The 14,705-nt window shown below is 41.7% G+C and overlaps 1 protein-coding gene across 1 annotated transcript in view; it reads left to right on the plus strand.

The window, feature by feature from the left end:
* Nucleotides 1-14,705, plus strand: part of kirrel3a (kirre like nephrin family adhesion molecule 3a) — a 456,972-nt gene that overhangs the window by 418,897 nt on the left and 23,370 nt on the right. Inside the window, exons 12-13 of the mRNA XM_079650321.1 lie at nt 4,042-4,149; nt 6,233-6,301. Of these exons, the coding sequence (XP_079506447.1) occupies nt 4,042-4,149; nt 6,233-6,301 (177 nt within the window). The remainder of the gene's footprint in view (nt 1-4,041; nt 4,150-6,232; nt 6,302-14,705) is intronic.

Genomic DNA, 14,705 nt, shown 5'->3' on the forward strand with positions numbered 1-14,705 from the left:
CAGAGACTAAATTGCCTTCGGGCGACTTTACTTTGGGGATTAATCTGGAAGCGTTAACTGCCCGAGCCTGTTGAGCCAGAAGCCTCCCAGCCTTGTCCCCCTGTTCAAAAAAGCGCTGCTTAGTTTGCCTCAGTTGTCTCTCCACTACGCTCGTCATTAAAAGGTCATGTTCCAAATGTAATAATATGCGTTCTTTATATAAGGTTGGTGAGGGGGAGAAGGAATACGTTTCATCAATTCGGAGAAGTTCTTCCAAAATTGCCGACAGCCGAACCCTTTCATCCTTTCTTAGTTTGGAAACATACGATATAACCTGCCCACGAACATAGGCTTTGAGAGCCTCCCACACTGTTCCACAACTTACGTCAGCAGTGTCATTAATTTCGATATATAAACGAATCTGAGAGTTAACAAAGTCCTTAAACTTGTCATCTGACAGCAGGTGGGAACTGAACCTCCACAACTTAGCGGGAGTAACACTAAGAGGGAAGTGGATGTCAATTGATACAGGGGCGTGATCTGAGGTGGCTATAGGCTGGTATTGACACGCGCTGGCAAGGTGTAGCAAGCTGTCATCAAGCAGAAAAAAATCTATTCGCGAGAATGTGTGGTGGACGTGTGAGAAAAAAGAGAAAGCTTTACTTTGAGGGTTTTTAAATCTCCAAGGGTCTGAGATTCCTAATTGTGCTGCATAATTTGAGACTACATTGGCGGATTTTGAGAGAGTGCCAAGTTTAAGGGATGACCTGTCGAGATGCACATCTTGAATCAAGTTAAAATCTCCACCCACGATTATGCGGTGATTGTCTGCGTTCGGGATTTTAGCAAAAAGGTTCATAAAGAATTGGTCATCATCCCAGTTGGGTGCGTAAACAGAAACCAAAATTACAGGCATGCCCTGCAAGACACCTGAAACTATGACGTAGCGGCCATTATTGTCGAGAATAGTATTTGTTGGTACGAACATCACACTCTTGTGAATAATAATGGCAGCACCTCTGGCTTTACTAGAAAATCTTGAGTGGAAGTAATGGCCCATCCACGCCCGCTTGATGCGAAGGGTGTCAGACGTTTTAAGGTGTGTTTCTTGTAAAAATATAATGTCCCCTTTAAGATGTTGCAATCGAGTCAAGACCTTACCAATTTTAATAGCTTTGTTCATTCCTCTGGTGTTCCAGGAGATCAGGCGCACACATCTGCCAGCAGTCGTCATACTGTTAGTCATATGGGGAGTCTAATGAAGGTGGTCTGAAAACGTTGTGCTTCCCGAGGACTGAGGGGAGAGGAGTGGTGGGGGGGAAGAAGAAGACCGGGGAAGGGGAAAAAACAGTACAAAAAAAACAAGCGAAGGCAAAAATAGACAAACCATAAACAAAACACAACCCATAAACCCAAATGTGACCATACCCGGAGCATCGCAAATACAAACCCTGACTGAGCGCTATAGCTCAAAGCTCAACAGCAGAACTTATCTTCCGGGGTCCCGTTCCCTATACTAAAAGCGGGAAGCCCATTGTAACACGGAAAAGTATCAAGTGAACAAACAAAAAAACAAAAAACTCAAGTGTATATATATATATGCATAAAATAGCAATTATACTAACATCCATAGATAGGTAAACAGCCTGCCAATATAAGCATAGCAGGGGGCAATAAGGCACTGACATAGATCTCAAGTAACATACATAAATAAAATAAGGCCCAGAGATCAAGTAAAACAAAATAGAATTGCACTTTAAGGGTTAAAACCCATAGAAGGAATCAGTTCAAACAGCATTCAGAACAGTCCAGGTACCTGGGTCCCATGTAGTGTAAACAGTAGCAGGTACATTCATGTTCATTGCAATATCAGCACTAGGCTCAAACTATCAGTGCAAATACCAGAGCGGCCAAAGTGCATGTACAAAAAGTGTCCATGAAAGCAGAATACAAAAAAAAGTAATAATAGTCTCTTACTAAACGTCCCATCAGACGCGTGAGACTGATTCAGCGTCAGGACGAATGGATGCTATGTAGCATTTAGCCTCTGCCACCGAGGAGAATCTCTTCTTACCTCCCTCCTTCGATACGATGGAAAGCCTCGCAGGGAACAGCAGGGCTGGCTTGAGCCCTAGGTTGTAAAGCTCCGCCATCACCTCTCGGTATTTGTAGCGCTGTTCCATCACTTCGGGTGCGTAGTCCTCGTAGATGGCGATGGGCGTACCTTGGTATTGTAGCTTGCCTCTCCTGGCCCGGGCCTCACGGATAATATTCTCCTTCTGCTGGTACCTGTGGACGCGGATGATGACCGGCCGTGGCCTCTGTCCCGGCTTGGGCTTGTCGGTGAGTGAGCGGTGGGCCCTGTCGCACTCCGGCGGCGAATCAAAGACGCCCTCACCAAGGACCTCCATCAGCAGCTTCGGGAAGAATGTCGAGGGATGAGGGCCCTCAATGGATTCTGGCAAACCGACAATTCTTATATTGTTGCGCCGGCTGCGGGACTCGAGATCAGTGACCTTGGCCACCAGTTTAGCATTGCTGTCCGTTAGCGTAGCACTAGCCTCCAGGGCTAACATGCGTTCGTCCTGCAAGTTAGCATTGGACTCGAGTGAAGCAATTGTCTGCCCGTGGTCTGACACAGTCGCTTGGATTCGGTCTAGTTTGGCTTCAAGAGTTGAGATGGCAGACCTAAAGTCGGCAGAGAGAGCTCTACGGTGGTCTTCAAGGAGGCTAGCCATGTCCGCCATGTTGAGATCGTTGCTAGCTAGCTCGGGGCTATCGGTCCCGGCGGTTTTTTCTTTTTTGTTGCTTTTCGCCAATTTGGACGGCATACTATGGTGGCGTTGTGAGAGGAATAATATTAATGTTCACTTGAATGTAAGTTAAAGAAAAGTTATGGGCTTCAGAAAAGTTACAGCACAAAAGTTTGCAGGAGCAGAACTACGCACGTCTCTACTCCGTCATGCCCAACCGGAAGTTTCCCGGCACTGTTTTTTGAGCACACTTTTTGCGAGGTAAGCGCAGCAGGTTGTGCTCTGTCAGCCACAGCCCAGATTTCTTCTCGGTCACACCCGGGTTAAAGGAGAATGTGGGGCAGCAGCTGCTGACCAGAAAAGCCGGTCAGGGGCAGTAGGGTGGAATATTGTTGTTGGACGATAGTGCGCGTATACATCGGGGCTCCACCCACTGTACCCATAGTGTCCAGTAGAGGGCGGAGCCTGTGAGAGATATAACGTTGGGTTACGTATTGTAACCCTTGTTATATTAGCACAGGCGGTGCCCTCTACTCAGGGCACTGTCTGTCCTATTCCGCTCGCTGAAGAGAGGTGTAGGATGATAGTCAGGAGGCGAGGCCTCCTTTTAAACGGTGTGATGCACGCGCATTCAGGTAGGCCCGCCCAAGGCCGGCTACGTCTATAGAAGTCTCAGTTGGAGAATGCTCGCAGGGTAAGGTAGTACCCATAGAGTCCAGTAGAGGGCTCCGCCTCTGCTAATATAACAAGGGTTACAATACGTGACCCAACGTTTTTGCATCTTGGGTTGAAAAGTCATCCATATTTAATCATCTTATCTCTGAAATTGTTTTGTTAGGGATTCTCACCATTTAAACTTGTATAATCCTGAAATAGTGTAAGCTGTTCTGCTCTTCCCTAAATAGTCTGAGTTCTAGCAAAAGCGTGGTCTGAGTCGCTCCTCTTTTCAGCATCACTTTCAAATCTCATTCTGAACAATGAAGGTCAAACCATAACTTTGGTCTTTAAAGCTTCTCTCTTGAATTATGTCTCCTGGCCGGCCAGTCAAAGCCACTTAAGGACACACAATTCCCTGCTGGAAAGCTTCCAGAGTTCCTATCATGATATCTACAGAAAGATATTGAACAAAAGCTTTGGCAAAGGCCTGTGTGTTGATGGAAATTGTTCTCAGCCTGTAAAGCATAAACACTGGCCTCATAAATAATAAAACAAATTACGTGTGTGGTTGTGTGTTGGTGTGTGTAAAAGAGCATGAAAAAGAAGAAGCAGCTCAGTTTAGTCTTTGAAAGGTCCTGCTGTGTGTGTGCAGATACGCTGCGGCTGGCGGTCATCATCGGGGTGGGGGTGGGGGCCTTCCTCGTCCTCTCCATCCTCCTGGGGACCCTCGGCGCCTACTGCTGCACCCGATTCCAGCGGAGTGAGTTCCCCTCAGACAAACACATGAAAAACACAGTGTTTGTTCATTTTTCATTCTGTGATAGTCGTTTTTTAAATGGTGGCAATGAATCCTGATCATGATATGTTTTACCTTGTCAGTGAGTCCACTTCATTGTCAATTTCTCTGTTTGTGTGATACAAAAAGGAGATCGAAATGCTGTCTCTCACCGTCCCAAAGAATAATAATATATACATACATGTATATACATACACACCTGTACACCCACATATTATTTTCATATACACATACATATTCATGCATAAACACATTAAGACATTGTACCACTTCGTGTTGCTTGATTCAAAGTTAACACGTTTTTTTCAACACAAGCTGAAGAGATTTTGAGTTTTGTTCTATGACATAAATTATGACAGCAAACACTCCACTGATAACTGTCTGAAGCTTTCATGTGTCTTAAATCAGCCGCTGCTAACAAGTGACTAAATCAGACTAATTAAAGTCATCATGCCAAACATTATCCGCCTCTAGCTCAGCTTTGGTGATACACTGCCAAAAAGTATTATAATGTAGAAGTAAAGTACATTTTAGTATGGCCTAACGTCAGCGTTTTACTTGCTGATTGCATTTACGCTTTAAAAAATCCTTAAGTGTTGTTAAAGTGTATACGTAGATCATCCTGCTTAACAAACGTTCTTAGTATCATAAACATGTTTTTCCACAGATCTTATTTTCTGTATTATTACAAAAGATTCCATTGCTGTTTGGCATGGGAGCTCCCTGTATTAGGTCCAATCACTATAACATCATTGTTGCACCACTCTATGGTTTACAGTGTCACAGATAAATATCTGCCAGCCTTAGCTGATGTTAAACATGTACATTCCTTCTGTTCAGTTTCCTTGATTTGGGTTTGTGCCCAAGTTGACCTCCAGCTCTGTTTCCGCTCACAGCCCTTAGAGCAGGGGTATTCAACTAAAATTCAACGAGGTCCAGTTAGAGAAAATGTCCCCATGCAAAGGTCCGGAACATCAAAATGTCTAAGTTGCTTTATGAATTAGTGTGATATATATTGAAGTAGCCTGTAGCTTTATCGACGTCTGCATGTAGTCAACATCTGACTGCCAATCAAATAAAGAAAGTACAATTCAAAAACAACAATATTTATTGTCAATTAACATTGAACTATACAGATATACAGTAAATACTGTGGATGTGTAATGTTCCTCTCGGGCTGCATTTACAAATAAAATAGAGAAAATAAATAAAATATCTTTTGAAAATATGTGCATCTTAAAAGTGCTTAATTTTAGATAAATAAAATAAAGTGCAGCAGCAGCTTGAGTTTCGCTTTTTCTTTGTTAACCGTTTCACATCATGACTTAACAGTTTCAGACGATTATAGAACAATATCAGTCTTTACACATCATAACAATTAAACAGTTTGAAAGTTTCTCTTTCTTTCCCTCTTATATTGCACTTTGTGTTTTGTCTCATAGTGGCGTTTAGGCACTTTTAATGAGTGCCACGGTCTCTGAAAAAATGAGACACACTGGCTCTGTGCTCCCAGTGGGCAGGATGAACATGAATGTGTCCACTCAGGGTTAAAAGCTCTGTTCTCACTGTCCACTTTCCTCTTGGAGAGCGCCATGTGGAATTATGTATATCTCCCTGTCTGCCGCTAACACGACTGTTCACTCTCCTCTCCGTATTCTCTCCCTGTATCGCTAATTATTCTCTTCACTCTCCTCTCCGCTTCTCCCATCCACGCTCTCGTCTCTTCTTCTGTGTTTCTCTCCTTGTATCGCTCACTCGTCTCTTTCGCCCCCTGTCGGCGGCGGTTAAAATAGAATCGCGGTCCGCCTGTTGCCGACTCCTGCCTTAGAGGGTCATTCTGGTCTTATTCTAAAGATATTTTACTTTTCCTCTGTTTACAGCTCCTTCACTGCAGGAGTTCATGAATTCCTGCCCCACATTATGACTGCTAGTCCTTCCAGAGCTTGGTGGCCTGTAGCTCTGTCACTGGAACATCAGAGGGAACATCAGAGGGAACAGAGCTTTGAGATGTGTCTGCTAACTCCTCTGTGTTTGTTTCTGTCTACAGAGGATGTCCATCTGGTCATGTCTTCTCTTCCCGTGTCTCTTTCGCGCCAGAGGGATGTGAAACCAGAGAGTAAGGCCTTTGTTACAGAGTTTGAAAATGATTCAATGTTTGCAGTTTGATGGGCAGTGACTGCAGAGGTTTGCTGAGTCTTTTTTGCCAACTGTATTTAATATTATTCTAAATAATTCAAATGTTACCCTCAAGTAATGCAAATAAATTATATAAGCCTTAGCAGAGATAGTCCTTCTCTGGGTCACAACATATTTCCAATGCATACTAATGAATAAGCCCTTATGACAAATATCTAAATTCAACATGAGATTCCCCCATCATTCAGTGAGAATCAGCTTTAGGCTCTGAACAAGTTTTCTTGATAAGCAGAGGCGGTAGAAATCAGACAGCATAATGGAACCTGCTGTCAGTGTTTCAATATGAATAGGAAAATGATATTATAACCCTTGACAGTTATAACTTTAACATTGGCAAAATACTATGTTCATATTGTGATTTCAAGTGAAGTAAGAATAAATGTGAAGGTTTTAAAGAACTCTGTGTGTCTCAATTCACATTTGGTTTGATAACACTTTTATGCAAAATGTCCCGCATACAGCTGGGAGGTCAGATTTAGGAATAATATTAGTCGTTTGACTTTAGGTGAATACAGCAAGTAAAGCAATTTTAACCTGTTCTACACCGCCCCCCTGATACCGGGGGCAAAAAAGGCGTAATCTGCAGGAAACAGTGTCTGAGGGCATCTTAATATTCAATAAACTATGAATGTTTTATATCAGCCGGTCCTCCTACAAAAAACTACCAAATAGGTCGATTGTTTAAGCACCTTGGATTACGACCAAGCGGCAAGCTCTGGGGAACAGCCGGGACGCCAATACGGAAGTGCAACACACTGCAGTTCATACATGGGCCGCTAGGGACTGACTGCAGAAAGGAGCAATTTCCAAAGATAACCATGTTAAAATGCCCAACTTTACAGCAGAAAAAAACATGCAATAAATATTATTATCGATATGGTTAGATTCCACCTTCATGATTATGAATCTGTGAGTGAATTGTTTTCTAACACGACCCTTTTATTTATATTAGGTCTGAACGTTTTTGCATAAATTAGGGCGTGGTCACTTTGATGGACATTTACATGCCTCACTGTCAGCTAACAGCAACTTGTCCACTCTGCTAGGTTACAACCATAGAGGCTACAACGTTAGTTAGTCATAATACTGCAGTGTTTCCCCTACGTTTACTGCCTTGGCAGGGTGCTGCTCGTGTACCCCGAAAAAAAATCTCGGGGCAATTTTTTTATCCTCTGGAGCAGAGAGAGGAGCTGTGGATATTGTTATTGATATCGTACAGTAACAAAGTATTTGTACATTAAAAATTAATAAAGTACAGTGTTACACTGTACTTTATTACTTTAATTCAAACTGTATTCCCTTCTTATCATGTAGCCTACACTTCTTCCTTTCATTGATACATTTAAATCACCTGACTACAGCATAACCTGCTGCAACCCTGTGCTGCTGCTGCTTCTCTCTGCCTCATCCTCTATTGCTGGAGGCAGCTCCACCTCATCTGATCTCTGATATGAAAGCAATCGTGTTATGATCATATAGAGCTATTGGTGTGAGTCTAACATTAAACAAGCAGTCTGCTTGTCATACATTGCTGATGATACATTTTAAGTGGCAATTTGTTGAGTCACTGCCGCTAAATGCCGGTAGCATCAAGCTAGCAAATCCTGAATTTGCCTCACATCAACAAGTGACAGAACATCCAATTATCCTGAGCTAATTTACTGAATAAACCAACTCATATCTCCTGTCTTTTTTTTCACCCAACTCATCAGACTATTCTTCTGCTGGCGTTTCATTGTTGTTTTCTGTCAAATTCAATACTGTAGTTAAAAAAACGCTGTACCTGCTCACCATCTGTGAGCTATTTTCCTTCTCCCGTGACGACAACGGCTTTCGGTTAAAAAATAATAATAAACAAATTTGAAACTGGGTGGGACACAAATGGGCAGACAGCAGAGCTCGGCGCAATAATGCATCAGTTTATCCTTGTTAATTATACAATATTGATTGGTTTAAATTGTGTACAATGCTTTTGTGTTTTCAACCTTCGATTCAGAGAAACAAGTAGTTTTTTAGGAGTTTAGACACTATAGTTTCCGAAGACACTCCACTACCCAGAATCCCCAGCTATCGTTTGGGACTACAACATCCGCCTTGCTTTACAAACCCTGTGATTAGTCATCAAGCCCTGTGATTAGATGTTGGAGTGGCAGTGCGACAAGGTTACGCTGAGCGTCAACAGCTCTTTGAAATGGAATGGAACCACGGCAGACTTTCCAAAACTGGAATTGGACGGGTACATTCCATACATCCATGGTCCAGCCCCCCGCCCCCCCCAGAACTACACATGCTTGCTATTGTGTGTTTCGTAACATTATATGGCATGTCTCGTTTTGGGTATTTCCCACAATTACAAGTTGCCAGTATTAAACTGTGTACATTACATTACATTGCATGTAGCTGAAACTTTTATCCAAAGCGACTTACAACAAGTGCGTTCGACCAACAAGATACAAACTTGAAGAAAAACAGAATCATACAAGTACATCAGGTTTCATAGAGCTAAAACATTTCAAGTGCTACTCAACTGGTTTTAGATAAGCCGGCCCTTTATTAGTATATAAGTGCTTTGTTAGCAATTCTTTGTTTGTAATTCTATCGCTCGAAGTGGAGTCGAAAGAGATGAGTTTTCAGTCTGCGCCGGAAGATGTGTAAGCTTTCTGCTGTCCTGATTTCAATGGGGAGCTCATTCCACCATTTTGGAGCCAGGATAGCAAACCCACGTGTTTTTGCTGACGGGAACTTGGGTCCCCCTCGCAGTGCGGGTGCAGCGAGCTGTTTGGCCGATGCGGAGTGCACGTGCTGGGGTGTACGCCATGTCCTGGATGTAGGAAGGGCCAGATCCATTCACAGCATGGTGTGCAAGTACCAGTGTCTTGAAGTGGATTCTAGCAGTTACCAGAAGCCAGTGAAGGGAGTGGAGGCGTGGTGTGGGAAAATGTAGGAAGGTTGAAGACCAGACGAGCCGCTGCATTCTGGATGAGCTGCAGAGGTCGGATGGCACATGCAGGTAGACCAGCCAAAATGTGACCTGCCCCACCGGGGGGGGGGGGGGGGGGGAGCTGCGATAATAAAAGTGGGTTAGGATACTTAACGCTAACCTGGGTTCCCCAATACGAGTCCTTAGGACAAGTCACGCAGATAAGAATAAAAGGATGGACAGGGACGCGGCCTCAAGTTCAAATGTTTACAAACGTTTATTATATAAATAATCAGGTAAAAGTTCAGTAATATAAAATGCAGATTAAAACGTATTCAGCTTCCCCAGTCAACACACTTAAGTCCCACGATTGAAGGCTGGCTCTGACAAGGAGAGAATAACTAGAATAATTATAATATCACACATATATTGTTAGTTAAATAGTTAAAAAGTGATTCTTCTGGCCAACTGCTGAGGGTTTCCCCCAAATCACAGTATCACCACGTGTAGCTGTATTCAATTAACACTCACTGCAAATAACCCATATCTGCATGCAAAAAGTGCCCAGCAAACCAACCTGGAGGTTTAGGGGATACGAAACACAGTGGAGTTATCAAATTTAAAACATATAATTAATAAATGGGTGAATTAATATACCCACATGACACCTAAGGTCAGAAGAGCTTTATTTAACAGCTGGTCTTATGTCTGTGACCCCTCCTGTTGTTCATTGATAAGCCTGAAACATGCACTTGTCAAGGTTCAGAGGCAAATTTTACAAATATGCCAGTAGCCATCGATCATCTTAAGATAAGATATACTTTATTGATCCCAAGTTGGGAAATGTTTTTGTTACAGCAGCATACTACTTTGTTCTACTCCACTACAATTCAGAGGTTAACCTGGTATTTTTACTCCACTACATGTATTTTAGTTACTTTGCAGATTCTGATTAATGATGTGAAATATAAACAACCCTTAAATCAGACTTTAGTTACACCTGAGTCAAATTAAGGGAAGGTGATTGTCAAGTGCCAAAATGAACTATGCAATATATTGGACGTTAAGTACTTTGTCAGACTTCATATTTATCTGTGGATAACCCCAACGTTTTTTTCTTATTCAAAAGAAGACCTTAACTTAAAGTATTCTTTAATGTTTAAATAAAGCCTTATTAGTTTGTCTGTTTTGCACATCCTCCTGTCAATATCTTTGGACATCCTGCACTAAACTGTTTTATTGTAGAGATCACTATTAGGCTACTATTCATATTTAAATGTTTTCATCAAATAAAACGTATTCAACAACACAATTCAATAACATGCTTTAACCACTAGGCGGCGCGGGTTAAAAAAACAGTGGTGTAGTTAATAAAACATAATAATATCAAACATAATATGACTATTAACTTTATTGTGAAATTAAAACAGAACGGTAAAGGAAAATACAGTTTCAGTCTCTCGATTTGAAGCTTATGCATTGTACCATGAACCTATAGACCTGTAACAGTCAACAGCATGAGGAGTTGGAAAGGTAGTAAATAATATCTTTAAAAACTACAAAAGAATCCCTTTCTACCAGCTTCCTCTGGGGAGAAGTAGCACATGGCTGCTCTCAGTTGTGCTGCCCAATAGTACCAGCGTAGGTTGAGCAGTTTTAGACCCCCTCTGTCATAAGGCAAGTAAAGTAGGGTAAAACGGAGCCTAGAGCGTCTATTATTCCAGATAAAGTTGGTAAATATTTTCTTAAATTTTTGAAAAAATGACTCGGGTGGGGCTAAGGGGATTGATTGAAACAAATAGAGCAATTTGGGTAATGTATTCATTTTTAAGATGTTAACACGACCGATTAAGGAGATTGGCATTAAAGTCCATCTGTTAAGCGATCCTACCACAGAGTCTACAACAGGGTTATAGTTGGCTGGAACCCGATCATTAATTTCAGGTGTGATTTTTATTCCTAAATAGGTGAATCCTTCCCTATGAGCTGAAAAGGGAGTTTGTATTCTAGGTTGCTGCCTCTCTTGTTCATTTAGATAAAGTATTGAGGATTTATGCATATTTATTTTGTAGCCTGAGAATTCCCCAAAGGTCGTAATTAGTTCTAACAGAGATGGTACAGAATAATCAAGATTTGATAAAAAAAGAACAACATCGTCCGCATAAAGTGATATTCAATGATCCAAGTCACCTACTGAGATCCCAGATATAGATGGAGAGTCTCTAATAGCCATGGCAAATGGCTCCATTGCTAACAAACAGCAATGGGGAGAGGGGGCAGCCCTGACGTGTAGATCTGTACAATGAGAAGGATGTAGAAGTAATATTATTTGTCACCACTTCAGCTGTTGGGTTCTTATATATCGTCCTGATCCATTTGAGAAAGCCTTCGCTTATTCCAAACCGCTCCAACACTTCAAACAAATACTTCCACTCAATTTGGTCGAAGGCCTTCTCTGCGTCTAAGGACAGCAGTGCCATGCTAGGTGACCCTCTTTCTTCATAAAGAGTATATAGTACCCTTCTAACATTATGAAAAGCTTGCCTTCCCTGAATAAAACCATTTTGATCATCTTTAATCATGGCAGGCCGTAGTTTGTTTAGGCGTCTCGACAGCGTCTTGCATAACATTTTGCTATCTGTATTAAGCAGTGAGATTGGTCTGTACGATGCACAGTCAGTGGGGTCCTTTCCTGGTTTTAGCATCAGAGTGATTAGTGCCCCTCTAAGAGATGGTGGTAGGTCCTCCTTTTCGTATGACTCCAACAGCATATCCAAAAGTGGTTGTAGTAGCTTATCTTTAAATTGTTTATAGATTTCTATAGGAAGACCATCTGGACCAGCCGCCTTTCCCCCCGTCATGCTGGTTATGGCTTCTGAAAGCTTGTCAGTTCCTATGATATGGTCTAGTTTTCCTTTTGAATCAGTTGAAATAGTGGGGAAAACTAATGTACTTAGAAAATGTTCCTGTTGGCCTGAATCTTCATGTTCGGATGTTTAACGTTTTTCATAAAACATTTTAAAAACACTATTTATTTCTGCAGGGTCATTTGTTAATTTACCATTTGTTTTAATGCTGTTGATAGCCCCTTCAGATTGCAATTTTTTAATACGCCAAGCCAATATTTTGCCCGCCTTTTCTCCCTGATCGTAGTAGCTTTGTTTTCATTTTAAATTCTGCTTGTAGTTCTGGGGAATCTTGGGTAACAATCCTATCCTCCAAATCTTTAATACAACCCTCCAGTGAATTTAATTTGGATTTAAAGGCTTTGTTCTGCGAGCTAGAATAGCTAATAATCATGCCCCTAATGTATGTCTTAAACGCTTCCCAGCGTACAGTTGGAGAGGTTTCGTTAGTATTCATGCTAAAATAGAGGTCAATATGTATTCCTACAAATTCAACAAATGTTCTATCCTGTAGCCATCTGGATTGAAAACGCCACCTAGGTGGATTCATAACAAGATCAGAGTTATTAAACAATAATGAAATTGGTGAATGGTCAGAGAGGACCCTACTGTCATACCAACATTTTGTAATCCTTGACATAAGACCCATAGAAACCAGGAAATAATCTATACGTGAGTGTGTTTGGTGAGTGGCGGAAAAACAAGAATATTCTCTGGAAGCTGGTTTAAATGGCCTCCAAACTTCACACAAATTAAAATCCTGGATCAGTTGTTTAAGGGTTTTCCTTGTTTGGGTGTGAGACAAGTCTGTCCCCCTTGATCTGTCTATAGTGGGCTCCAGTGCACAATAGAAGTCTCCCCCTATGATATAATGGCCTGGGAGGGAGGATAAAGTTAGAAAAATGTTTTTGAAGAATAAGGGAACATCCTCATTAGGGCCGTATATATTGACAATATTCAAGGTTTCTGTAAGAAGGGTGCCCTGAATAATGGAATATCTGCCTCTTGGGTCAGAGATAGTCCTAATTATGTTAAAAGGAATGGATTTATGTATAAGAGTTAACACCCCTCTAGCATGGGAAGAATAGGAGGCTGCGATGACCTGACCATTCCTTCTTTTCTGGATCTTATGAATATCACATTGTGGCAAATGCGATTCCTGTAAAAGCAGTATTTTTGGAATTCAACCTCTTAGCTCTATTTAACACTTGCTTAAGTTTCGATAAATTATTGAGCCCACGTACATTCCATGAAGTTATCTTAAAGGTCACATGTCATGCTTTTCCGGTTATTACCCGTCCCCTTGTGTGTTATGAAGGTTTTTCTGCATGTAAACGGTGTGCAGAGTCAAAACCCTCAAAGTGCACCCTGTAGCGAGTAAAACTCTAAAACAGAAAACATCTCCCCAAAACGCCTCGTTGGTGAAACGTCATCATGACGTCATCATCCATTTGATTATTCCGGGTACGTGCTTACGAAAGCACGTACCCGGAACTAAATGGGCCAATCCGTGGAGCCGTTACGTTACGTCCGCGGAGCCGTTACGTTAAGCCCCCGCTGATTGGTCCAAATTGACCAATCCACACACAGACTCAGTGCAGGCAGCCCTGCTGATCTCTCCTCCCTGGCTGCAGGCTGATAACAGACAGTTGGCCGCGCAAAATTCTCTCTGCAGACCCATTCTCACAGCGTTTATCAACCTATAAACCTTTTTCTTACTCAATATCAAGCCACACTTATTGTTTTTATTTCGGCTGTGACTTTGTGTGTGTTCAGGTTGAGTTTGGCTGTGTTTGGCTGTGTATCGCTAAACAAGGAAATCACGGAGGGGGGGAGGAGCTGCAGCGAACCGTTTAGTGGAGAAAGTGAATACTGCTGAATACACATACTTTACAGAGATGCTGTATGCAAAACCAATGTGAGTTTGAAAAATTGCACAGTATTTTTCTATTTTAGTATACCTCAACAATGGAATTATGATCAGTGGAAATGGCCATGACATGTGACCTTTAAATTCTGTATTGGAAGTCATATTCTGTTGTCCAAACAAAAATACAACAGTTTTAGAAGAAACAGAAAATAACAAAATTCCATAAACACCTGACTGAAATAAAACTGCCTATCAGACTGCTTAACACGACCCCATTTGCTGACCGCAATCTGAACAGAAAATTAACACACCATGACATAAAACAAATAAAACAAAATACCCCATGTGAAATTCCCCAAACGAACCTCACCCCTCCCTTTGCTCAAACGATGAGCATCCCTTTCCCTCCTAAAGACTCAGATCATGGAGCTATCTGGTCCACAAAACTGAGGAACAGAATAAATGTCCACAAACAAGTCCCTAAAGTGTCGCTCCGCTCTAATTTCCATACAAATTATAGAAATGTTAACAAAGGGAATGAATAAAAGAAAAAACGTCTATAAAATATTTCCACTTTAACTTGTCGATGTTTTCATTCACTAGGCAGCAAGTTTAAAGCTCTTAAAAT

The sequence above is a fragment of the Notothenia rossii genome, assembly GCF_949606895.1.
Source record: "Notothenia rossii genome assembly, chromosome: 9".
NCBI lineage: Eukaryota > Metazoa > Chordata > Actinopteri > Perciformes > Nototheniidae > Notothenia > Notothenia rossii.